General features: G+C 45.8%; 1 protein-coding gene across 1 annotated transcript in view; it reads left to right on the forward strand.

The window, feature by feature from the left end:
• Med27 (mediator complex subunit 27) overlaps positions 1-27881 on the forward strand; it is a 186486-nt gene that overhangs the window by 120245 nt on the left and 38360 nt on the right. Inside the window, exon 4 of the mRNA XM_059259930.1 lies at positions 7471-7564. Within this exon, the coding sequence (XP_059115913.1) occupies positions 7471-7564 (94 nt within the window). The remainder of the gene's footprint in view (positions 1-7470; positions 7565-27881) is intronic.

Consider the following 27881-nt stretch of genomic DNA (forward strand, 5'->3'; position numbering starts at 1 on the left):
CCAGAGCTGGGGAAGGGTGAGTGAGTGAAAGACAAGAGAGTACTTTGAAAACAGAGTCAGGCTGTTCTTGGACACCTGGAAGAGCCAGTTGAGTTGTCTAGTCCCCTCCAAGCCTTCGGGGTGGCTTTCCACCCTCCGTGTGCAGCATCACTCCGGGAACATGTTCATGTGGACAACTGTTAATGCAGAGATAGATGGGAATGGTTTACAGAGTCCCCTCCTTCTCTCAGTCACTCCAAGAGGTGTGTGTCTAAATTAGAGGTTCCTTCTGTGATTAAAAAGTACCTTGAGGAGGAAAGGGTTTATTTCATCTTATAACTCTCAAGTCACACTCCATCACTGAGGGAAGTCAGCAGGAACTGAAGCAGAGGCCATGGAGGAACACTGCATACTGTCCCATTCCTTGTGGCTTGCTCAGCCTGCTTTCTTATCCAACTTAGGACCACCTGCCTAGGAGTAGCACCACCCACAGTGGCTGGGTCCTCCCACACTAGTCATTAATCAAGAAAATGCCCTACAGACTTACCTGTAGGCCAGTCTGAAGTAGGCATTTGCTCAGTGAGGTTTCTCTTGCCAGATGACTCTAGCTTGTGCCAAGTTGACATAAAACTGGCCAGTACAGTCTGTTAAAGGTCTCCTTTCCTGATGCTGTTTGCCTGGTTTAGTTTATAAGATGCCCAGGAACCTGCAAGGCTGCTGGACAGACAGCAGCCGGGTTTGGCTTCAGTGTGTGCTGGGACTCTGTACTGGTCAACTTCTGGAGATGGAGTAGTGAGTTCTTTGCTTGCCTGGGTGTTCACCTTCAGGGAACATGTGCACACACTCATGAGCTACCAAGTAGAGAGCAGGGTCACTCTCCCCGGCTACTCTCATCCCTAGGGAACCACTCTCCCCAGACTTACAGCCGCTCCCACATAGGTGTGTGATTTCACAAGGAGACTTTAAGATGTGAGCATCTTCTTGGAAGGGTCAGCTAGTAGCTATCCTATTGGGGTGGGAAGGGAGTGTTCAGAAATGGAGAAACCTGAGCAGGTTTCCTGTTTCTGTCTTCAGTATACCTATTCCTGCCTCCAGCACACAGTTTAGAAATTACTTTTCATTTCTTGAGAGAACAACCAGACATCTTGCAAGCCTCAGTGCTGACATCTTTTTTTTTTACAAATGTGGATGTGAGCAAGATTGACCTGCACCTCCAGTCTCCTCCTTCAGCATCAATGGCTAGTGGTTGTTTCAGCCAGCTTGCTCCTCTGAAGTCAATTAGACAAGCCCCCATCTGTTCCTCCCACTGTCAGAGGCCACATGGGTATGGACAGGTGTGGAGAAAAATCTTCACTCACTTCCAGATCCTACAAATGTCTCTGTTCATGGTCACTCCTAGCCTTACCCTCTCTGGAAAAGTAGTTTATTATTAATACATGCATCCCTAACTCTGAGGGTATGTATGGGTGGAGAAAATGAACAGCATGGATCTTACACACTGTGTGGGATAAATGCTATTTAAATCCGGATGGAGCAGCTAAGTATAACACTAACATGAGATCATTGGCTCGGGGCCAGGTTTGTTGTGTTTATGGGTTGGGGTTTCTTTGTTGTGTTTTTTCCCCTTTTGAGGAGGGGTCAGACTTAGAGCGCTAAGCCATCTGTCCAGTTTAATATGTTAAGTCTTTAATAAAGGACCATTTGCAATGTGTCTTACCATGTAGAGTAGAAATGAATATTTTGCAGAAGTGTTATCTTTAGAAACGTCTTCCCCATTCCCCGTTGTTATCATTTTGGTGTTGTTGCCTCAATTTGATGGTGTACATCTTTGTACTACTGTTTTGCAGAATTAATTAGTTCATTAAAAGTGGCATTTTAAAACCGGTGTGTCTGTACAGTGTGCTTCTTTAGAAGGCTCTTGCTTCTAAGAGGCGTTAAGCTTCTGCAAGAACAGATGCAGGGCTTCTATGGGCAGTCATTAAGCCTCAAGACTTGAAAGGGTCTCTGCTGCTTTCTTTGAGGTATGTTTTGCAATGAGCTCTGGCTGCCATTGAGCATGACTTTCTGTGGCTAATGTAGTGACCTCTGCCACGCCTCGCCTCTTCATCTGCTGCAGAGAACTGTACATCTCATTGCATAATGACCTAGCCTGGGTCCATGTGGCAATGTCTAATGTACTGTCTACCCATTCAACGAGTATGTAAGGAACCAGGCAATGTGGCAAGGGGCTGGGATAGTGCAAGGAAGAGAGCAGTCACGTGATCCTAGAGAATCCTGTAGGGAAGTGAGTCTTTAAAGAAATAATGACTTGCAAATTGTGTAATTACAAATGTGGAGAGGTGACAGAATTTGAAAGTGCTGTATGAGGTAGGGTATACTGATTGATGGATGGGAACAAGGACAGGGCCAGGGAAGGCTTTCCTGAGGAAGTTAGCCTAAGGAAGAGTGACCAGGGCTTTGTGGGGGCTCATCTGAGCAAAGAGTGTTCCAGAAGAACTGCTCAGTGCGGGGAAGATGGTGGCAGCTGAGGCTAGAAGGTAACAACAGCTGCCTCGAAGGCTCTCCTTGGCCTCTGAGGACCTGAGACTTAAGTCCCTTTTGAGCCTTTCCTTAGAAGTTGTTCAGAAAGCCGGGTACACTTCCATCTAGAAGGCATGGGTGGTGTGGCTTTGCCCTGCAAAGCTGATCACCCATAGTCAGATCACCTCTAAGGTCCTGTAAGTAGATTCATGCCCTTTTTGCAGAGAGAGTTGTTACAAGAGATCGGTGCTGAAAGGCTATGGGGAAAGAGATGCCTGCACCCTGATGGAGGGCATGTAAGCGAGTGCCAGGAAATAGCATGGAAGTGCCCCAGAAGGCTAAGAATAGAAATCGCATGTGACTTAGCGGTCCACTTCTGGATGTCTGTTGACAGACTGTAAGATCAGAACATTGACAGGCGGCCGCAGTGGCATGCTCACTGCAGTGTTCGTCACAATAGGCAAGATCTGGGGCATCAGATGGTCCACCAGCGGATTAACGGATAAAGAGAACACGGTGTGGGCACAATGGCTACTTAACAAGAAGGAACCCCTGTCTATCTGAAGGAACATGGAAGTTGTTGTGTTAAATGAAATAAGCCAAGCACAGACAGAGGAAGAATTACAAAGTGTCACTCATGTGTCAAATCTGAAAGAGTTTAAGAAGACAGTAAAATGGTGGTTACCAAGGGCTTGGAATTGGGGAGCAACTAGGGGAGATGTTTTCTAAAGGACACAATCTCAGGAGTAAATTCAAAACATCCATCACAGAGCATAGCAGCTAGAGGTAGTGGTCGTTTGTCACATTCTTAAAATTTTGCTGACAGAAAAAGTGGTATGTGAGGTAAAGCATGTATTCATTAGCTTGATATTAGCCATTCCATAATGTGTGCTTATTTCAGAACACACACACACAGGGTAAATATGTACAATATTTAATTTGTCAGTTAAAAAGTAAAGACACTCACCTCACCTAACAGTTCTATTATAGAAGTATGCCTCTAAGAGCCACACAAGTGTTTGATGTTATACACACTACCAAAATTGTGCTTCTTTCAAGATTATGTGAGTGACTGATACAATGATACATACAGGCAGGCAGAATGCCCACTCCATGAAAATACCTTTCCTTTAAAACAAAAAAACAAAAAACAAAAAACAATTCCCATTCAGAAGGTAACAAAGAAACCAGAGGCCTTAATTCTGGAAGGGTCTAGACAGGGATACTTCAATCAGGGTCCACAAATAGACTCTAAGAACTGTAAACTGCAGAGAGTTGTATGTAAAATGCCGTGTAGACATCAGTTTTAGTTTTCAGTACCTTCTCCCAGGGATCTGTGACCCAAGAAAGACTAAAAAGTGCTGATGAAGGAATTTGAAAGGCCCAGCAGTCTTACATATTCACAAAAGGCCTTTAGCTTTTGGAGGAAGTATCTGAGTACCAGGCTGCCAAGCTGATGCGGTGTGGCTCCATGAAGATGCTGGCCGTCCTACAGGACAAACTGCCTTGTGAGGTGGTATTATCTGCAGACTGCCTCTTGGAGATACCATCAGTGGGTTGCTGGGTGAGAGGACTTCTGGGGCCCCAGTGTTCTTCAGTTCTCCTGTGAAGGCCATTTACAAAACAAGAAAACAAGGCTTAGGGCCCAGGGGCAAGTGTGGAGTCTGGGGGCGGGGGTAGGGAGGGTGCGCTCTGCTGCCCCAGAGACACTGAGCAGTGAGTCTGCCTTCCAGTCCCAGGAAGCCATTGGGATCCTTGGGAGGAGTTGCTCTTTGCTCTGTACAAGCTTATCTCAGAAACCACTGAGTGCCTGGCCTTCATTAGGGCAGAGAAACAGGACACACTAGTTGCTTAAAAGTTAACCTTCTGCCTGAAAATACTGAAATTAAGATCCACACCTTGCTCTGAACCTGTGGTTTCTAGAATTTTGTGTTTCCAGGCAAGTTCTTAGGCCGTCTGGCTGAGTGTTAGAGTAAGGGAGAGCTCAGCAGCTTCTCCATTTTTGAAAGGCTCCTGTAATGTAAATAGGAACAGCAATCCTTCCAAGTTATTACCCTGTTAACAGGTTGACAGATATGTGCAAATTGTGACTCACTGCTCAATTTGGCTCCAAATTAATGTCTTTCCATGCGGGCCTCGTCTGCTCAAGTGTGGACTCGTCACCACTGCGGTGTGGCTGCTTGTTTGCCTGCACTCGAAAGGTAAAAATTAAAGTAATTTGATCTGCCACAAAGCAGAGTGTGACATATGGTGGCAGCGTGGGAGGAGAGCAAGCCGCTCCTACCTGTCCTTAGCCCTGCTCTAGAAGCGGGGTGCCCACGATGACGCCACACTCTGCAAGCTCCATGCAGGCTCAAGCAGCGCCCGCCCGGTGGCTTGGGAGGCAGCATCCTAGAGGCACTACCAAAGACCATCCCCCACATACCAGCCCCCATCCTCAGCAGGAGGAAAGCCACTTTGCCTCCAGACTTCTAATGTGGTGTGGCAAGCCTCCCTGGTTCCTGTCAAGTTACTAGTGGCTCATTGTATCTCTAAGGCTGGGTCTGTTTAAAAATGAAGTGTTTTGATTTCTGCATCTAAAATCTAGACACTGTTTTCCTCAGCTAAAGGTGCAGCTGACTTTCTTTGGTCTCTTTTTGGCAAATGCATAATGTCACCTGTAACAAAGGAATCGGCATCTCCTTTATGTTAGGCCGGCGAAGAAAAGCAGTCTCCTCAGAATTCATTTCTGCTCAATGGAATTTTCAAATGAGTCTGCTGAGCCTTATCTAAGATCACAGGCAGGTGGGTGGGCAGAAGGAAACAACAGAAAACCCACCCTAGGCGGCTTAACTTTCCTGTGCCAGCAGAGATCCCTTCCCTAGGAACTCTTTTCTGCCACCACCTTCCCTTCCAAGAAAGGTCCCCATGGGTCCAGAATGGCCAAGGGTGCTTACTATTTGCCCACTGCAACTCTGGATGCTACAAAAGAAATCTGGACCAGGTAGCTGGTTTGGAATTCTAGGAAAGTGCAAGGTGAGGTTGGCTCCAAGTTGGTGTGTGGCCCAGGATCATCACCTAACCCACTCTTCAGGCTTGCCAGCCTGCTAAGGAATCTGACTTTCCAAGTGATATGTTGATGGTTTCAAGGTGAAAGATATAAGGCAGAACAGGTTATGATGTGTCTTTGGGCTGAACTTGTGCATATTCATTGAGTTCCCTTCTAGAGCTATGACGGACGGCTATTGATTGAGGACTATGCAGAAGACACTGCCTGCCCCTCACATTAGCATATACTTAGCAGTGACCTCCATTCACATAGGACAGAGGCTGTTTGCTTCCGCTGAGTCTGAAGAAATGGGTTGAAACCACACATATAGATTAGGAAAAGTATCTGAGGATGAGCATTGCCAGCACCCGAGTTGGCATGGTTTTGTCATGCATCTTCTGCTTGTCCAGTAGACATGAGCAGTGCCACGCTGATGCCTTCCTCTCTTCCGGTTACCTCTGCAATAGCACTTGTGCTTAGATCTCAGGATGTACCGTGAGGCTGTGAGTCAAGGGACCAGTGTTCTTACTCCCTCAGGAATGACATTTTCAAAGCTGCTACGTCTTAATAGGGTGGGGCCTTACCTTCAGGAAATGCCTGGAGCAAGTTCAGCTTGTAATGGCAAGCCTCACACGATGGTCCTTTTAAGAGGGGAAGGTCGCTGCTGGTGTGGCACCACGGGATCTGTGAGCTACTTGAGGGTTATCAGAAGCCCTGCTGCCACCTTCTCCAGGAGCACCCCACACAGCACCACCTCTCCTCGGCTGTCCCTGCTCCCACCTGCCCACTGCCTCTCCTGTGCGCCTTCCACGTGAAACACTGAGAACTGCTTTCTGACTGCGTTAGCAGAAATGTTGGGGTGCACTTTAACAGACGCCATTCTTCTGTGTGCTGTCTCTCATGAGTCCAGGTTTCTAACTGAAATTTTGTGTCGTGTGATCAAGGAGCTTAGCTCTGCTTCCCCCCTGAAAGTATACCTTAGCATGTCCTTGATGTAATGGGCGTGTAATTGAATTTGCTACATCCAGTGAATATGAAACCCATCCCAAGACCCCTTAATGGGAAGTTTTGGGTCTTGGCTGGTGAATTGTACACATCCTTTGTGTCAGTGTGACTAGATAGTGAGCTGGCATGGTTTTCTGTGTAGGGAGCAGAGCCAGCTCTGTGTGTGCTGTGGGCCAGCATGTTCCCAGTGAGCCTCCACTGCAGGGCAGGAGGGCTCTTGGGACCACCTGCCAGCACACTTGTCATCTGTGAGTCCTTAATAAGTGCCCGGCACCGTGCCAATTGCTTAATACCAGTGGTCTCAGTGAGTATTAAACCCTGGGAGATGCCGGCCAGCCAAGAGGTGAAAAAGGAGCTTCTAGCTCGCCTGATATAGTTGACTGTTACCGAGAGAGGGTTTAGAGTCAGGGAGTTTAGGAATAAAGTGGTGATAGGGACATAGAAGGGGGTAGGAATAAAGTGGTGATAGAGACATAGAAGGGGGTAGGAATAAAGTGGTAATAGGGACATAGAAGGGGGTAGGAATAAAGTGGTAATAGGGACATAGAGAGCGGAGCAAATAAAAGCCAAACAGCAATCCAAGAAACAGAAAGCACAGCTATCAGGTCCGACTAAAGAAGACATGGCTGAAGCCCAGGGCTGTGCTCACAGTGGAGTCCTGTAGAGGGGACATACATATCCCAGTGGAAAGTCAAGGTGCATTCAGGGCACTCTATTTCAAATATAAATATAATCCCTTAAAACAGAGCCCCTTTGCAAAGGGTCATGGGAGGAAAAAAGACATGTTTTCATAAGGGGCCTTGTAATCTTGTCTTCTTCAAAAGGTATCACAACACCTAAAAGTTGGATATTAAGTATGAAATGAAGTCTTCACGCCTGTGGATTCCCAGCCTCCAACAGGACTCCAGTTCATACTTATGTACTTCTTCCACACCCAGGTACGTCGACGATGTGATCAGCCGCATTGACAGGATGTTTCCAGAAATGTCCATTCATTTGTCCAGACCCAATGGGACTTCAGCCATGCTTCTGGTAAGATCTGCTTGCTGGTGTGTGGGAACATGTGGAGGAGAACCTGTCTGGAAGCTCAGTGCCCTGTAGAGGCTGAGGATATGACTCAGAGTGAAGTGCCAGAGCTGGGTATGGTGACATGCTGTAGCCTAGTGCTGGAGGACAGAGGCGGGAGGGGCTGGAGCCCTTGACAGACCTTGTCTGAAAAAAATAAGGTGGCGAGTGACACCTGACACCCACCTCTGACCTCCACACATGAATGCACGTGGACACACACACACACACACACACACACACACACACACACACACACGATTCTTTGTTATAGAAGCTCTAGACATTGGAGATGAAATCCCAGTTGAGGAGCGAGGAGAATGCTTTATTTCTTGGCATCCTTTAGAGCAGTGGTTCTCAGCCTTCCTAATGCTGCAACCCTTTAACGCAGTTCTTCATGTTATGGTGACTCCAACCATAAAATTATTTTCATTGCTACTTGTTATGAATCATAATGTAAATTCTGTGTTTTTTGATGGTCTTAGGTGACCCCTGTGAAGTAGTCGTTAGACCCCTAAAGAGGTCTCAACCCATAGGTTGGGACCCACCACTTTAGGATAAATAACTCTGCACTCTGAAACCTTGCTTTTGAGCAAATTGCAGCCCCAGTAAGTTACCAAGGGAGGGAAGGCACCATAAGCTATTTGACCTCGAGTCAGGGCATGTGAAAAACCTCCCCAGCAGCGTTGGGGTAAATTTTATATTTTCCCTAAGAGATTAGAATGAGCAGTTCTCAGCTATGGTATCCTGTGAAAAAGAACAAACATTATGTTGCCTCAGGACTTCATGGACTATGAAAGTCTTACCACCCTCACAGTTTAGGAAAAAACATCTGGACCGTTGTCACCAACGATTTCTGATTCTATTGTTTTTTATGGGTTTGCACTGAGCATTCTGGCCTCACAGTCCACTGACATTTGTATTTTCGTAAATTGACCAAAGACGGTATGCTTTGAAGTCCAGGGGGCTAGGGGTGTGTTGTGGTGTCCATGAGAAGGTTTCTGATGTCTGTGTGTGATAGGTTCCTCCTAGGACACATGTTTTTTGGTAGTATGTTGTACAAAGGATGGGCTTTGGTGGGCACTGGGGAGGCAAGGCTCTGTATGTAATCTTGCTGCCCTGGGTCCCATGTGAACTCGCCCTGCTATGGCATTTTCCTGTGCCTAACCTAATGGATCACCAGTCACCCAGATGAGCCATTCCTCACCCAGCCCCTTCATCTTGGAAAAGCTGATTGTGTATACATGCTTATTTTTGCCCAGTGACTGGAAAGGATGTGAACTTGCTAAGTTTGCAGTAATATTTCATTTGTGAATATAATGTGTATTGTAATATATAATTTCTGAAGTCTATTTGAGCAGTTTTCTGAGACATGCTGGGATTATTTCCAGCTTTGTATTTTATATAACACATACAGAGAGAGAGAGAGAGAGAGAGAGAGAGAGAGAGAGAGAGAGAGAGAGAGAGAGAGAGAGAGAGTCAGAGTCAGTCAGAGAGAGAGAGTCTTAATCCCCAGTCTGAGTCCTAGTTCCACCAATTCCACTGATGTTGAAGCCTCCAGTTTCTGCCATGTGAGTGGAGAGAAGGTTCTTGGCTGGCTGTGCATCTGCATAGGAAACAGAATTGCTGACCCAGTCAGTCCATTGACAAAAGGCAGGTTTGGGTGAACCCATTTTTCGTTCTCACTCTCTGGGTGATCACTGACAGGCTGTTCAAAATTTGGGGTCCCACAGCTTTAGATGGCAGCCTCTCCACTATGTAGAATGTGTGGGGGAAACAGAGCAAGTTGACACTGTGAGGCTTCTGTCTTAGGCAGTTAGGTCTATTTGGCTCATCTAAAGCCAAAGCGGCTCTTCGCTGTTGGTCTGGAAGCACCATGGCTTCAGGCACCTCAGAAACCGGAGCCATCACCATCTACCCAGGACATTTGACCTGGAAAAACACACTGGGACCCTCTTCATCATGTGCATAGTAAGCTGGATAGCACATGTGTTCAAGCTAGGATACGGCTAGGGGCAAGTAAGTGCCTAGTAAATACTAGCTGAAACAGGAAGGATAGAAAAGCTTGGTTGACCTCAGTGCTGTGCCTTGGTTTACTGGCTAGAGTGGAGCTTTACCCTCTACTCCTACCACTGTTCTTTGGGACTGAACTGGCTTGTTCCTGATCAGCCAGCCAGTTGCTGGCGAAGTCTCCTCTGGTGTCTGTGTGAGCCTTAGGTCATCACCTACAGTCTGTACATTCTAAACCAGAGCTAATGTGCCAGCTCAATTCTCAGCCTCTTGTGTGCAGCACACAGCACTCTGCTCACTGGGAGCTGTCCTGCTGCTGTGGGAGTTAGTGGCTCGTGGTATAATGAGGGCTGTTTCTGTTCTCTGAAGGGATGAGCTCAGTCATCCAAAAATAAATCTAGCTGTGTTGATATTTAGTTTCAGCTAATCTACCGCCTAACATCCCATTATTAATTTTCCTCCAACAGTCAAAATATTGTAAGAGCTTAACTGAGTCAGACTGGAGCAAGCTGCTAGCTTCTTGCATCACTTAAAACATTATCATCTCCAGTTTTTGACTGATCAACTAGGTATAAGAAAATGGAGCTTTCACTGTGATGTTTGAAATATACCCTAATAGTTTATAATCTTTATTTAGATGTTAATTTGATTTACAAAAACCTTAGGTTTGTGTCTACATCTCTAAACTGCACATTTAGCCCTCCTGCCTCGATAATACAGCCTTCCTTAAGCCATTGGACACATGGGCCCATCACACTCTGCCCTAGTTGTTTGAGACCTTGGGAACTGCTACCCTGCTACCACTTGGATTTCTTCACTGAGTTCACTAGCTCTCATACCTCAGTGGTCCTCAGAATCACTGGGTAGTTTCACAAATGCACATTCCTTGCGCTCTGCTCAGAAATCCTGAGTTGGTAGCTCTAGGCAGAGCCCTAGATCTCCATATCCATGTACCCCAAGAGCAACTGGAGCTGTGGAGTACATTTTGAGAACTACGTTAAACTCCTGGTGAGATGACAACCTGCCCACATACACCTTGAGAACCACTGCCCTGCACTCAGCAGTTCTGCTCCTCCAAGTGGGTCTAAGAGAAACTTTTCCAGGATTGTCTGTGATAGAAAAGCAGAAACAAATCAGACAGCCATCAGAGTTCCCTGGAAGCCCAGCCCTTTGGCATGTCCCTGCCCTGGCGTCAGGCTGATACATGAGCTGTGCTGGAGAAGCTCATCCTACCATTCAGTGAATTCTTGCTAAAGCACCAGGCAAGAATGTTGGAGTCCCCACACTTCCAGGGCTGCTTCTACACTGCAATGTAGAAAGTAGGAGCAGAGAGCAGCCACTGTTGACTTACCTCTATTAGAATGACAAGGTTGAGGGCAGAAGCGGGCCGGGAATGTAGGAGAGAGTAGTGCTGTAGGTAGTGGGCAGTGTCCTGGGAACTAAGACCAGATCCACAGGAAGTAAGTAAAGCAAGGTCCAAGGGAGGCAGCTCAGGTAAAGAGACTCACCAGAGGATGGCTGGAGTGCAGGAAGCCAGGAAAAGATGGAAGACAGAAAACCACCCAAGTCCAGGGACCAGGCTAGGCCTCCCAGGCTGGGATAGGGCTCAGAAGGTTGTAGAGGTTTTGTAATTTGGTTTTATCCTAATCTTTGATTGATGACATGTGCTGCTGCTGATCTAGGTATGACCCTTTCGTATATATTTAATAATATCCAGGTGCTGGAGAAATGGCTCAGTGCTTAGTGCTTGCTGTTCTTCAAAAGGATGAGAGTTCTGTGCCTAGCACCCACATTTGGGAGCTCACAGTCACCTGTAGCTCCAGCTCCAGGAGCTCTAGCACCATCTTCTGGTCTCCTCTAGTACCCACACTCATGTGCACATGTACACACACACACACACACACACACACACACACACTTTTTTTTAATGTTTTAAAATCTTTAGTAACATAAAGCCTGCCACAGCTAAGAGCTAGCACATTATCTGTAGTGTGCAGCATGTGTGAGTTCACCCTCCCATTCCCCCATGGAAACCATACCCCCTCCCTTTGCTCATCACTCCTCAAGGGGCTTTATTTATATTGCTAAGTGTAAGTTTTCATTTTCCCATTTTTAATTCAGTGTATTTGGAAGCTATTACATGTTGTCTTTAAGGACTAATTTTTCATTCAGCCTTTTTTGTTCAGTACATTTTATTCAAATTGTTGGCTTATTCATTTTTCTGATAGGAAATAGTCTGTTATTTTTCTGTCAGTGGTCATTTGATTTGTTTCTGGATTTTTATAAACAATTCTGCTCAGAGCATTCTTGGTCCTTGGTTTTTGGTCCTGATGGGCTAAAGGTTTACCTTGTTTTCACCATGGACTGGCTTGCTTTAGGACCGTGTTTGTTTGTTTTTTGTTTTAAATAATTTTTTGAGATTATAATATAATTACATCATTTCTGCTTTCCTTTCCTCCCTCTAAACTCTCCAATATACCACCCACTCCCTGTTTTCTTTCAACTTCATGGCCTCTTTAATTATTGTGGGATGTGTGTGTGTGTGTGTGTGTGTGTGTGTGTGTGTGTGTGTGTGTATGCATGTGTGTTCCTAAATATGTTAAGGACAGTCTGCTCAGACTGTATAATGTTACTTGTATGTATATTAGGTCAGTGGTTCTTGACTGATTATTGCCTCCTAAGAGATATGTGCAATGCCTGATGGTATTTTTAAGACACTTTTATTATGCTGGCATCTGAGTGGGTGGAGACCAGAGATTCTGCTACATGTGCTCTCCTGCAGTGAGCAAGCGCAGCCCACCAAACTGCAAGGTGGCAGTTGGGAAGCCTGGCTCAGGCACACAGGTGTTCACCTTTCCATATTGCCGATGTATTTTCCAGACAGTTGCACTAATTTATACCCACCAGCAACTCTGAATACCACATTTTCACCAGACCTCTAAAGACTGAGACCTTAATTTTAACTGTCCATCAGACACTCCTGAAGGCCACCCATGCCATATTGAATATTATGGAAATTCTTTGTCAATGCTTTTTATCACTAAGATCCCATTTTACAAGCCTCATAAGAGGAAATGGGGCCTGGAGAGATGGCTCAGAGGTTAAGAGCACTGACTGCTCTTCCAGAGGTCCTGAGTTCAATTCCCAGCAACCACAGGGTGGCTCACAACCATCTGTAATGAGATCTGGTGCCCTCTTCTGACCTGCAGTCATATATGCTGTGTATGTAATAAATAAATCTTAAAAAAAAAAAAAAGAGGAAATGGTCTTTGCATTTCTCCACTCTTGTGTGTCTGTATTTGGAATGTGTGGGAAGTGTGCGTGTGTGCACTTGTAGAAACCAGAGGTGACACTGAGTGTTTTCCTTAATTACTTCTCTACTTTATTTGGGGCAGGATTGTACTATGCACCCCTGGCTAGCCTCCAGCTCACAGAGATCTGCCTGCCTCTGCCTCCTGGGGGCTGGAATTAAAGGTGCACAGTACCATGCCCAGCTTCTATCTTCTTTTTAAAAACAGGTTCTCCGAGTAAATCTGGAGCTAGACTTCCTGGCCAACAAGCCCTCAGTATCCAGCTGTTCCCCCTCCCAGTGCTGGGATTGCAGATGCCGATACACCTAGATACAGGTGTTGGGATCTGAACTAGGGTCTTCAGGGTTGCACAACAAGCACTTTATACAGTACGCCATCTCCCCAGTCCTTGTTTCTCCACCTTACAAAAAGACAGTTTATCAATTCCGTTCTTTTAAGGCAGCAGTTCCCAAAGTGTGATCTCAGGGCAAGAAGCTGCAGAGATCTTCCCCAGGGCCCGTGAGGTCAAACTGCCTTTCAGGCAGATGGGAGGCCTCCCTCGCCTTTTCACTTTTCACCAATTCTCACTTCGAGCTCCTTGATGCTGGGGTACATTGGCATACTGAGCTCTCGGGGCCCTGTGTTCTGGTGCCTCAGACTTGCCTCTGCTCATTCTCATTTCTGTTGCAGTAAGTACCAATAGCTCTGACCTATAGATGCAGCAGCTCCTAGATATCCTCAGCCATTTTCAATAGAAAGAGGTCCTGAGACCCAAATGATGAGAACCAAAATGCTTTGAGAAGAAGTGTATTACAAATATCAGAACCGCTGAGTAATGTGGTATGTGTGCTACTGAGGAGCCTGCAACCAGAGGATTACTTGAGCCCAGGAGTTTGAGATCAGCCTGTAGAACACAGGAAGACCACAAAGACCTAAAGAGGAGGAGGAAGAGGAAGAAGAAGAAAAAAAAGAAGAGCCTTCTTCAACAACAACAAGAGTATCAAATGATGTACCAGACCAATCTTAAAAAAGATATTCTAAAATGTTTGTTATAATGGTACTCGTGATTGGAAATTTATCAGTGACTAAAACCCTTGATATAAAATAAAAACACAAGAACTTGGGACATCCCACCACATAGTTATCTGTCTCTTCAACTAGTTGATTCTGTAGCCAAGAGATGAGTAGAGAAAGTCGGATGCCTGGGGACTGAACAGCACTGGGCAAAGTACAACCTTGTCTGAATTTGGACTGAGACACACAAACCTCCTGTCAAATGGTGGTGGTTGGCTGGCTGTGGTCAGGGCCTCATTGCTATGAAACAAAGGAGCCAGGTTATTTTTTAGAAGTGGATTCTGAAATATGTTCATCAGAAATGTCATGTGAAGTTTGTTTTATATCCCTCACCAACCACCAAAAAGGAAGGAAAGATGGGTAAAGAACAAAATTACAATCTTTTTTTCTTACTCTCTCTTCTTTTGCTCTTAAAAATGTTACAGGTGACTATGCACACCCAAGTCTCTTCGCATATCGTCCACACAGTATAGAAATCATGAACATATAAAACCACAAAACCATACCACAGATATAGCCAGAATGCCCTCCCTTCCATGCTTTTTAATTGGAAAGTAGGAAAAAGCAAACGATTCCAGTGAGCTGTTGTTTGTGCTATCCCTGTCACCTTCTACAGAGTGAAAACTGGCCTCACAATGAAACATACGATACTGCACTTAAGAAAATTCTAGAGCAGTACTGATAGAAGAGAAGAGGCAGGCATTGGCAGGGAAGGAGCGAAACTCTTCACAATGAAGAATCATGTAAATTCTGCACTTGTCCAATTTTAGAAAATTGTGCTCATTGCAATTGTGGACAAATTTTATCCAACTATTTTTTAATGATCATTAAATTCTACTTGGCTAGGCTGCCTAAGGGTCTAGAGAGGTTGTGTACTGGTGTCTGCAACTTTCAACTGTGTCAAAGACACAAGTTGGAGCAGCAGGTTATAGACAAATGGATGGGTGCGCATGGTGAAGCCTATCAGTGTTGTGGAGCCTAGGTCATAGGTATGGGGATGTCTTCTGTAATTCTTTCAACTTCTTAGATGTTTAGAAATTTCATACTAAAATACTGATGAGATAAAGCTCCCTCAGCCTCTGAGAAAACAGATGCCACAGAGCAGAAGATTAGAACACCACACTCCAGACTGGTTTTAGTATCCTCAACTAGCATTTGATAAGATGAAAAAAAAAAAACCCTCCAGTCATAGATTCAAAAGAACTGAACACTGTTTCTACTCAGAAAAATGAGAACTCAGTGGTACAAATAAAAACATATCCAAGTAAAATCTAATCACAAGCCCCCCGGGAAAAGCAGAATAAAGAGAAGGTGACCAAAGTAGAGTTGGAAAAATGACCAGGATGGAGCATGGGCGAAGAGACCATGTATGAACCATCACATGTGCTTATGTCAGAGTTCTGGGGAGAGCCTCATGGAATAGAACCAGTGTGTGAAACTAAGAAAACCCAGAAATAAAGACTAGGCCTGAATCTAAGCGCTAACAGGGGCCACTGGGAACGAAGCATAGTTAACTAGGAACTACCAGAGTCTAGGAGTCATCATGCTTGAAAGGTAAAACAATATCTCAGAACTTCCAAGCAATCATGCAAATAACTTAAAAGCCCAAACAGACTGCCATTATACTGCTCAAAACAGCAAATGGCTGGAGAGGTAGCTCAGCAGTTAGAACATTTTCTACTCTTACAGGGAATCTGACATCTCTGGTCTTTGTGGCACCTGCACACACACATATACACACACCCTCATGTATGCATGCTCACACACACACACACACACACACACACACACACATACACACACGTGTACTCATGCAGGTTCACATGCACATAATTCAAAAATAATAAAAACAAATCTTAAAAAAACAACAAGGGATGATGCATCAGTTAATAATGTTTGCTGCTCTTGTAGAGGACTCAAGTTCCGTTCTCAGAACCCATGTTGAACAGCTTACAACCACACATAACTCCAGTTCCAGTTCCAGCGACATCTTCTGGCCTCCCCTAGGCACTTGTATGCATGTGGTGCACATACAAATGTGCAGATAAACATTCATACATTAAAATTAAAAAAAAAAAACAAGCAAGACAACAATTTTCAAAGAAGAGTCAAGGACACGAGTGTGTGTCCTCTCAAGCATCGAGGCCATAGAGAAGGAGCATTCAACCCTTTCAGGATTCTGCACCTATAAGCCTATCTGGAGCATCTGTGGGAAGTTGAGCTTTCCCAGCCAAGAGAAAGTGGGCTGATCAGCCCCAGGGCATACTGAGCAAGTCACAAGTAAGGTAGCCACGAGGGTAGAGAGAGAACCTACAAGCATTGTGTTCAATCACAGATGAGAGATGCAGATGAAATAAGTACTGATTTTTGTGTATGCCATCAATGAGAATCAAGGATACTGTTAGATACTAAGAAACAAAAGGCAAATTATAGCTTTCCAGTTTAGTGTTTCTATGAGATTTCTGCGTGTGCAAAAGAGTGGGTCTCTGTTTCTTATACCTTCTCTTGGACTCTTTTTCTCACATTTGTTTGTTTTGTCCAACTTTGATGTGATAATTTTTGTTTTATCATATCATAATCCCTTAGAAGCCTGCTTGTTTTCTAATGGGAGACAGAAAGGGAGTAGATCTGGATGGGAGGGGAGGTGGGCAGGAACTGGGAGGAACAGAGGGAGGGGAAACCATAATCAAGATATATTATGTGAGAAAAAAGTCTGTTTTCAATAATGGGGGAAAGGCTAAAGGGATGCATAAGAAAATGGGGTCTGAAGGCTTTGCATATAGAGATACAAAGGTAAGCATGAGAACTGTAGACCTAAAGAAAATAAAGGGGTATAACTTAGTGGTAGAGCATTTGCCTAGCATGAATGAGGTCCTGGGTTCCATCACCAGCATCAAAGAAAAAAAAAGTAGGCATAGTACATACATACAACCCTAGCATGCAGGATGAGGCGGGGACTGCAAATTTGAGGTCAGTCTGAGCTATCTATAAGACATTGTCACAAAGCGTCCACACACAGAGAGAAATAAAGGAGAGGAAAGGGGAAATTGGGAGGGAATACCCAGAAACACTAAACACATAATATATTAACTACGGAGTCAAATTGAGAACACATGTATCAGTCACATCAATAAATGTGAATTAATAATACACATGCTAACAGGCTTTTCCAAAGCTGCCGCTAAAGCTCATGAGGAAAGAAGTACGCATAAAAGAATAGGAACAGTTCCGAAGGGAGGTGCTTGGAGAGTAAGGTCTGTGTTCCTTAAAACACATCTAGAAGTCTCTAGGGGTCAAAAAAAACATAGTCCTGGCTTGCAGATAGGCAGCCAGACTAGAAGACCGAAATAGAACAGAACTGATGTGGAAACCAAGCAAATGGTCAGGTGACATCTCTAGTCAGTGGGCCACAGTCACAGAAAGAAAAGTAGCTTCAGATAAACAAACAAACAAAAAATCCTAGCAAACCAAGACTGCTGGCAAGCTGGGGAGTATATGTGGCAGGTGTCCTCAGTGCAGAGATATGTCTCTGAGATCATTTGCTAATTTTAAAAACCAAGTGGAAAGTATTAAAAGGGGATCTGAAATGAGGAGACCATTAGCACACTCGGTATTTAAATAGATGAGAAGATGTCCAACCTCATCCCCGGATGCAGAGTAAAACTACATTGAGGTCTGTCTCCTACCTGCCAGATGAGCAGAACTGAAAAAGCCCCCCTATGGTCTGCTGCGAAGGCAAGGGAACGGGCCTCTTGTCAATGCTGATGGTGACGTGGGCCACCTATAGGAAGGACCTTCCCAGTGTCTACAGTGTCTGCAAAACTGCGTTTGCCTTTGACCAGCAGGACTTATACTAGGAGGTGGCCCTGAAGACCCCTTTCAGCAATATGGAAGCACGTGTGCGCAGCTGTTCATTACGGCTTGTTTGTAACGGCAGAATCTTAGGATAACCCGCACACTCAGAGGAGGACGACTGAGGAGATCGTGAAACAGCCACACAATAGAGCTACACTACTTCTGTTTTCATCTTTGAAAGATGAGAGAAAGACCTGTGACCTCTGTGAAGTGACTTCCAGGGCGTACTGCTATTTAAAGAGAAAAGCAAATGCTTTTTTCAGTTCGGCCCTTCTTTGTAAGGAGAAAGCAGACATCCATTACCTGTCCATTTTTAAGGGGAAGACACACAGAGGGTTAGACCTGAAATGGAGCAGTCTGTTTAGGAGGCAGTTGAGAGGTGTGTTAAGGATGAGGGTTGGAAATGGGTGCGACAGATACACAATGAGTTGGGCAGAGTGACTCGGGGGCTTCTGGGATTAAGTCCAGATTAGGCTGTTTATCTTTTTTATTTTGTTTTTAACCAAAAAGAATGAAAACAGGATTAAAGAAAGCTAAGGATATTTCAGTCAAATAATGTGTTTACTCCTTGAAGAGCAGAGAAGAAAGTAGAGAAGGAACTTGAGAACCTTTGAACTTGGGGTTTTGACTCGACCTTCTGTTTGAGTGCCGTAATAGCTGTGAACTAAATCGTACAGTGTAGTTGGTGGATGGCTTCACAGAGGTTGGGGTTGGTATGTCTAGAGCTCCGTGTATGCAGGATGGAGCACATACAGAGACAGGAGACCGTAGAAGCCAAGCTCCTGTAGAAGGGAAGCTGCCAATGTGGAAAGAATGCCACAATAAATGCTTGGTGTCACCTGGCAACTGGGAATGTTAGTATAAACAGAAATGCTGGTGTGTCCATGTATGCATGCATGCAGGTGTGCCCCAAACCTGCCTGCAGAGGTCTAAATGAGAGCCCAAATACAATGAGCACCTCCCTCATCCACATCTTGGTCTCTAAACGCCAGTCTTGCTAGCAGAAATCACTTGAGTAAGCAGCTGAAGACAGTACAAGATGAGCCTGGGGCCTCGCTATACCAAAAAGTAGGGGAAATGCCCAGAGAATGATGGGACATAGAGTGTCACTGGGCATACGTATCATTTTGAAGAGGCCCTCACTAGCCACACCTGGGACTGCAGGCTACCAAAATAATGACATCATCATCATAACCCACAGAGTACAGTCCTCATCTGTGAGTCTGCCTGATGGATAAAGTATTGAGAGGCAGCAGTGCAGCTCCACAGTAGCTGTGGGAAAGAGAGCTTAAAGTTGGGGGAATGGGAAGTTGGGCTACCATCTTAGTAAGTCTTCAGACATCTGTCATTGCTGTGAGTGCAGGCTCCTTACCTGCTCCACTGCTCTTAGCCAGAGAGGAACTGAGGACTGAGCAAATTTAAAAAATGGGACTTAAAAAGGGACCGTGACCCCAGGAAGCTTTGTGGGTGCCTGTAATTTCTGAAGTCTCTGAGCTAAAATCTGTTCCATGCTTCTGTGGGGATATGCACTCATACCATAGTGAACTGTTTCGAAGGCTGGTGACATTGGGTTCTGTGGGGATGACAGTGTTCTATGCAGGTGTTTCATGGGCATTACCCACTCCGGCTCTGAAATGGTATTCCGACCTCAGAGTTCTCACTTGAGCTATGAGCTCCTAAGGCGTGAGGACTCGGCTTCACTGTGAGATGATGTCCTGTGAGTCTTTCTGGAGGAGAGGGCAAGACTTTTCATTAGAAAGGGCAACTCATTCCCAGGGAAAGTTCTGGAGCTGGGTCCTCTCCAGAATTTCTGGCGCCTCCCAGAACAGCTCCCATTTCCTCCCTCCCTCCCTCTTCTTTCTGTTCATGTCTTTGAACATCCGTGCTTCCTTTGGTTGACTTTCAAGGGGCTTACAGATCGGGCAGCGTGGATTTTGTACTCCAACATGGCAGCTGTGGGGAAGATGCAGGGTGAGCTGGTGGGTGGACAGGGAGGCTGTCAACTGTCTCATCACTGGTTGGCAGCATAAAGAAAGCGTCGAATATTGGAGCCCCTGGCTCTGACTCCAAGTCAAATTCTGGCAGGGATCAAATGGTTTGGGTTTGGTTTTGTTTTCTCATTTCTTTGAGTACTTTATACTTTTTCTTAGTTCCCCAAAAACTGTTCAGTAAGTATCCATTGTATCTCTAGCTTCTTTACTTAGTTACAGGACAACCCTCCACAGACGAGGTATGTACCTGTATCCTTTTACAGATTAGCAGTAACTGAGTTCATCCTAAAACCCCCTCAAAATGCTGACTCTGAACTGATGACAGCCGAGTTAAGCAGCCCAGGTTGTCTCCTTCGCCCCAAAGGCTGACCTCTTTGCCAGCAGTCAACAGCCCCAGCGTTCCCAGTGATGCCCTTTAAACACCACAGCTCCATCTATGTGTTTCAGTTGCTGTGTCCCGAGGATTCCACCTCCCCAACAGGTCTGCCTCCCTAGGCTAGCATCTGTAGCAGAGAATTGAAATGTTGGAGAAGGCAATTCCAACACCAAGGGAATAGTGGTGGATGTTACTCTCTAAGTGTTTGTGTATATTATGTGAAGTTGATGTGTGGTAGGAACAGCTAGCGTTGGCCTTTTTGAGGCAAGGTGAAGCTGTGTGTTCACCATTCAGAAAAGTGCCTTCCCGGCCTTAACTGTGTGTGTTTGTCTCAGGCTGTCTAGTTTGATTTATTCTGTAGTAAATGTTGGGCCGGTTTTCAAGCCAGATAACTTATCTTACACTCTGCCCCCAATTTGGCCTTATTCTGTTCCAGTGTGTCCCCTTGTCCTGTAACAAATGTTTATTGATCAGCCTCTGAAAGATAGCCCAGCCCCTCCTCTCCTGCAGCACAATCACCGGCCAGGTACCACGTGCACACTGCTCCCCACAGCTGCCTGTCCTCCTCAGGCATCTCCTCAGCACTCTGCCGGCTTTGACTGTGCTTGCTTCTGTCCCCAGACGCTTGCCTCTGCTTTTTCCTTTGTCTCCTGGTTTCCTTTTCTCTAGACACTGCTCTCCATCTTCGACTGGAGTGATCACTCCACAGTCTCTGTCCTCCTAGCCCCAGTGATGTACAAGAGAAAGCCTCCTCCTTAGAGATGCTGGTGTGGTTAGGATAGCTTGGCCTCAGTTTACCTTTTCAAGTTTGTCTCCTCTCCTTCTCCCTCCTGCCTGGCCATGCTCAGAGCTCTCCACTGTTGCTCATTGCCATCTTGAATGAGACAATGCTTCCTGGTATGAAGCAGGCCAGTGTCTTGCAGGACGTTCAGCATCCTTCGCTCCAACCTGCTGAAAGCCAAGAGCTCCTTGTATTTATTGCAACAAGCAGCATTCCTTCTTCTCCTGGCAGCTTGGGAACTCCGTACCTGCCTGCTTCTGTGCTTTGTGCCTGCTATTTTCTCTGCCTGTGGCCTCCTTGCCCACCTGCTCCTTGGCGGAGCCACTGTGTATTCTTAAGATGGGGCTGTGCTACCTACCGCCTTTCATGATGCTTACATTTACCTTTTGCTTGGATAGTCCCTCCCTTCTCTGTGCTCTTCTAGCCCTTCATACACCTGCATTGATAGAATGTACTGTGTACAGAAGAGGCACGAACTGGTCTTAAAAGAGTTGTCCTGCTTTAAAGCACCATTTGACAGTATCTGCAATCTGAGGTACCACTGTGCACATCCTTTATGACAATCCTAAAGAGGAAGGGCTGAGATCTGCCTGTGAGCATCTGTTGTGTTCCTTATCTGTAGTTAGCCTTCCATAATAGTCCTTGCTACTGATCCTAGGAACTTTACAAAGAAGGGTTCTCAAGGGACATCCTTCCACAGCACAAAGAAACAACCTGAACTATTGTTGTTGGTCTTGTTAGAAAACAACAGTATTGAGCAGTAGGTAGTCTGGACCCTCAGAGTTTGTATTTGGCCCAATGGAGCCTTGTCGTTCAACAGCCACTGTGTCTATAATACGCTGCAAGAATGCCTCATGCTTCCAGAGACACAGCTTTGTCGGAAGAGCTGTTAGCATGGGAGTCCAGGCTGTTCTTTAGATGATTGGGTTGTCTTGATTCAGATTTATACACAGCAATTGAATCTCATTAGCCCAAATTCACACTGCATAGACCAAGCATGTAAACAGTTGAGACCTTCCAGGGTTGTATTAAATCTTCAGCCCATTTTGAAGCGGTGCATCTTGGCAGTTTACTTTATTCCTTAATCCCAGTCAACACATATGGCTTTTCCTCCCATTAATCTTCTCATTGGATCCACAGAATGAGATAGCATTTGTTCAGTTTCAACCCTAGTGCTGTGCATAGTACAGCTGTTGACAGCTGGATTAAAAGATGAACATGAATCTGTACCAGGATGGCCTGTGGCCTTGTTACTATATTATGTGGGACTTTAATTAGAATTAGTTGCACTAATTGTACTGTCTGTAGTCAGAAGCAGTCCTACCCACAGCCCTGATGGTGGGAACTGTAGTACACACTAGCTCTGGAGAACCACTCCACCTGGGTTTAGGTGCTTGCTTGGCCCTCTCTGGGCATGTACCTGGTGACTACCTGCTGACTGTATTCTGTAGTGGAAGTTTTCCTGTGTCCCACCCAGTCCTGCAGCTGCTCAGACCCAAATAAACACACAGAGGCTTGTATCAATTACGAATTGCATGGCCATGGCCTATGGCTCAATTTTCTTGCTAGCTAGCTCTTATAACTAAACTCAGCCCATTTCTATTCATCTATATGTCGCCACATGTTCCATGGCTTTACCTGTGGGCCATTACATGCTGCTCCCTGGACAGCGGGATGGCAACTCTTCCGCCTCTGCCTTTCTTCTTCCTGTCTCACTCCTAGATTTCCCTCCTGCCTCTAAGCACCTTGCCATAGGCCAAACAGCTTTATTTATCAACCAATCAGAGCAACACATATTCATAGCATACAGAAAGACATCCCACAGCAGTATTCCCATTAGTACTTCTGTGAGATGGAGCTAAGAGCAGTCCTGCCTCTTGGGGCTGGTGTGCCCAGAACATGAGCCAGCTGTGGGAAGCAGGGGTACCTACTGAAGATCTTGGCATTCCATACTCTTCGTTTCTGCACATATTTACCACATCACTGTGATCCCAAACACAGTTCAGAGACACTTCCTTTGTAAACAGTACACCTTCCCAGATGCTGCATGGACATGTTCATCTTCCAACAGTAGCCCAGTGACAGCTGCCATCTTTTCTTCCCTGGCTTTTGCAGTCTCATTCCTTCTGGATTCTCGCCTCTGCCCTGTTGATCCTCTGCACTGCCCCTGGAGTGGTACTTGTGAACTGTTGTTCTTCTGTCCAGAGACACCCCTGACTTCCTACTGTGTGGGGAGGAAGGCTCTCCTTCCAAAACCATCTGATTTGTCCCTCCCCGTGTTGCGGGTTCCTCAGCATATTGTCAGTATCTGCTCACTTGAATGCGACGACTACGTCTGAGAGGGTAGCAATGGTTCCATTGTCACTGCAGGGTACCCTCCAGGCATATCTGAAGTGAAAGAATGTGCTCTTTTACAGTGGATCCCACACCAGACCTCAGAGGTGTGCACTTCCCAGGAGGGAGAGAACCTGCCTCAGCCCCTCCCAGAACACAAGCCTGGGCCACTCTGACTGCCAGCATGTGCTGTCCGCTGTGCCATGTGGTGCTCATCTTTGTGATGCTCCTGAGACAGGAGCCAAGGATCTCAGTCTTTGAAGTGTTACCATGTTGTTCTGTTCTTCACTGTCACAGCTCTGAATGATCGGTTTCCATGGGCACATGGCGGTCACAAAAGACCAAGGAGGGCCAGCATTTTGTTGCTGCCTTTCTACTCCCATCCTTGAGCATAGCTTCCCACAACACCCCCAGTTGGAAGCCCACCCCAAGAAGAGAATTCTTTTTTATTTTCAGTTGTTTTATCATATACTAATTGTAGAAGGGAACGCATTTTATTCTGACATTTTCAGGCATATGTGTGGTGTACATTGATCGTGTTCATCACCCCCTCCCACCCGATTCTATCATTTTCTTGCTGTATTTACAAGTTCAGAACTATGCGTGCTTGGGAAGGAGCTGCTGGTGAGAGTCTCCAAATGGACAAAGGAAGACAGTGCTCCAGGGATCAAGTCGAGCCACTGTTAAGTTCAGCAGCGGCTGATGTGGGCACCATGCCCATTCAGAGAACCCTACTTGGTTCTTGGTAGTGCCAGAGACGGAACTCGGGGCTGACTCCCTCACACTCTCCAGAGAAGATCTTCAGATTGCCTTGGGTGCTGCTTGGCTTGACTTTGGTGTTTTCTTTAGTTTCTGCAGTGTAAGGATAGAACCTGACCTCAGGCACTCTAGGCAAGTACTCCCCTACTGGCCAAAAGCATCAGCTTCACCCCAGAACTACTGGGATAAGCACCCCACTGCTCTATAGTGAGCACAGGTCACTCAGACACCTCATAGCTAGCTCATCTGGGAAGAAGTGAGTAGACAGACCATGGAAGCAGAAACAGGAGGGCAAACTGAGCTCACTGTCCCACCCTGGAAGGCTGGGCCCCACCCTGAGTATCCTCTGATGCTTCCTACCGACCACAAGCCTGTACTCCGTCTGGCCCTTTAAGGGCAGCCCCTCAGCAGAAGATGTCAGCACAGTTTTATAAATGAGAAACTGCAAGTGAAGAGGTTCCACAACAGATGCAAGGTCACGTCCAGTACAGACCAGACTTGGAGCTAGCTCCTTGAAACGTCAGAGCCCTGGGCTCCTCTGTCACCCTCTGACATTATCTGTAAAAGTTACATGCGTTCAAAGACATACAAAAAGCTCCTAAAACGTGTGGGTTACTGGGGGAAATGTGTTGAAGTGAGTTGAGTTTTTTAAAGCTCTTTAAAAGAGTGATAGTTTTGATAAAATTTAATTTTGGTAGAAAATGCTTTCTGAAAATACTTGAGATGTTCCCAGTTCTATTTTCTCTATGCACACAGGCTTTATCAAATGATTGTTTTGTTGATAAATTTAGTGTTCAGTTGGGACTTACATGTAGACTGTACCTACCCTCAAAGGGAAAGAGGATTTTATAGTTTCCATTCATTCTCATTAAAATCAGAACATTTGCATCTTAGCTTTTACATCTAGTTCCAGGAATTTTAAGCAGTCTGATTGTATGGAAGTGGGTCGTATTAATTGCAAATGGGCTCGACATCTGCTTGCTAACATGGAGGGACTTTTTTTTCTTTTTTTTTTTTTTTTAAAGCCCCGTTTTGTTTTTATATACGATCTACCAGAGTGATTAGGGGAGAGCTACTGCTGGTGCTGTTAGAAAGCTGGGTTCTCAGAGGCTTAGGATGCACCCATAAAAATGAATTTAAGAGTGAGGCTCTGAAAGTTCTTGAACCGGGAGCGATTAGACATCTGAGAGTTGATAGGTTTTTACCACAGTCTGTTAGGAAGCTGTCTTCTGTCCTTGGAGCCTCCATTAGTCAGCTACTCAGAGGCCAAGGTTATGGGTCCCTGACCCTGGAGTAAGTGTGGGGGCGCACTGCCCAGTTCTACCTGCATGGGGTCTGGTGGGACCTCGGCAACTGGCAACTCACTTACAGGCAAGTTACTTCTTCCTGATGCTAGTGTAGTGGTGATGCCCACAGTGGGTCTCAGCCCATTCTCTAAGGAAGCCAGTGTGTGCAGGACTGTACCCTGAGGCACTCACCAGCTAAACAGCTCAACCGTTTGCTTAGCTGCAGTTCTTTTCAGAACTGGTCTGCACATGTGGACTCTTCATAAGAAGAATGGTTTGTATACTACTTCTAGCTACAGAGCAGACACTTGCCCTGGGCCAGACTGACTTACAGCAGGGGCTCTGCCTGGGCCAGTCTCACTACAGACCCTCTTTATGGAGTATGCTCTGGGTATTATTGTCTTGAAGAACTCCCCTGCTTACTTTAACATTAGTAACTAAAGCATTTTATTGTCCTGGATCAGAAAATTACTGAAAGTACATGGCTTAGAACTTGTCTTCCCCCACACACACACACACACCTTGGTTCTATTGGACTATTTTTTGTTTGGTTGGTTTTGTTTGGGTGTTTTTGTTTTGTGTTTGGTTTGGTTTGGTTTGGTTTGGTTTGATTTGGTTTGGTTTTTTAACTGCCAGTTTTGGGAGAAAAGCTAGGACTAAGCCTTTTCATGCCTCCTCTATATGACAAAGTCAGGGAGATAGTGAGTGACTAGCCAAGATTAGGGAAGGAGCAGAAAAATATGGAAAGGAAGATACGTCTTCTAGAGTGGTTGACATTTTCCCTGTGGTACTTTCCTGACCCTACCACAGTGCCTGTCCTAGGAGAGTACAGTTGGCATTTGCTGCATTAAACTGTTGATGCTCTGAGGTCTTTGCTGGACGATTCTAACACTGTGTACCATTGGATTCTAGTTAGCCGCCCAGTGTATGTGGCCTCTCACTCCTAGAATCAAGGGTTAAACATGAGATGTTTCTTTTTCCTTCATGTCCTTCTCATGCATGGCTCTCTGCTGCACTATTTGCAAGGCAAGTAGTTCTAGGAGTTAGTGTTGAAGAGCAGGAAGGGATTTGAACCAGTGGCTCTAAACCCTTACTCTCTCTGTCTTAGAAAATTGACAGGTGTTAGGAGTGAGGTTGGCTGCACAGAACTGAGCAGAGCCAGTTGGTGCACAAAGGGCAAGGCTGCCTTAGAACCTGTGTCCTTGACCTCATTAGCATCAGGCATCTGAAGTAGCAAGTGCTGGTAGTTGCAGGAGGTCTGTATCTACTTACTGAAATCCTCCTTCCAGTGCACCATGGCTGTATTCCCCAGTTCCTCCCTCTTCCCGCACACTGAGGCTTGTTACCCAAAGGAAGGATCCCTGGCTAACCCTTACTATGGGGAAATCATTTAGAGCACTTAATTTGGGCTGACTCTTTATTGGTGCACTATTGCAATTAAGTTAGATTAATGAAAGGTAAATTCCAGTCTATACGTGAAAAAAAAAATCTCTTGTAAAGATCCTAATTAGAGTGTGTGTTTATTTAGCCTCTCGTGCTTTAATTGCATCCGTCTTGCTATTTACAAACAGGCATCATTAAAGAGTAATGAGTGTGTGAAGAGCATTAATACTAGCGGCAGATGGGGGGGGCGATGGAAGTCTGCCGGTGGGTATGGTTTTCAAGTGAAGGAGATGCAGGGTGATGCTGACCGGGGAGGGGGGCGGAGCAGGCCTTATGCAAGGCAGCAGCTGTCCTTCGCTGCAGCACGCTGGCTGCTTTTAATTTGCTGCAGCAGTGTAATCTGTAGAGGGAAACAGACAGCCCGCACAGTCGTCTGCACCTTAGCCAGCCATGCCAGGTGGGAGCATCTCTGTCCATCACCCCCCCACACACACACACAGACACACATACACACAACACACACACACACACACACACACACACACACACACACACACACACACACACGCCCAGCCTTGGCCACTGGGCCTGCGCTGTGGGACATCTGCCCTTCAAGCACAGAGGTACCTGGTGGCTGGAAAAGCCATGCAAGGTGTGGGGCTTTCCTCACATTACACAGCTCTGGGCCCTTTAGCAGCCTTTCAGAAAATTCAAACGTGCAGTAAAGTGAGAAGTAAGCTTCTGGTGTTTCCTTGGCACCTCTAATATCACCTCTCAGTCTTACATAACTTAGTTGTTCTTGGAGGCAGACTCGGCTCCGTCTCCCTTAGGTGGATGCTTAGTCACTCGTGTCCCACCCCCACCTGACGTAAGTGTAGAAAAGTGAGGCTCCCAATGGAAAAGAGAAACAGATGTGAACAACAGAGCCCAGTGATGATCCACCCGCTACATCACATCTCTAATTCCTGGTATCCCTTTTATTCTGAGACTTGGGGTATAACTCAGTAGTGGGGTGCATGTTAGGCTTTAAACCTCTGCACCAAAAAAAGTAAATATCTCCCATTATTCAGGCTCCAGGACTGGGAATGTAGCTCATTCCAGAATACTTGCCTAGCATGTGGAAAGACCTGGGTTTGATGCCTAGG

The sequence above is a fragment of the Peromyscus eremicus genome, chromosome 4, assembly GCF_949786415.1.
Source record: "Peromyscus eremicus chromosome 4, PerEre_H2_v1, whole genome shotgun sequence".
In the NCBI taxonomy this organism is placed as follows: domain Eukaryota; kingdom Metazoa; phylum Chordata; class Mammalia; order Rodentia; family Cricetidae; genus Peromyscus; species Peromyscus eremicus.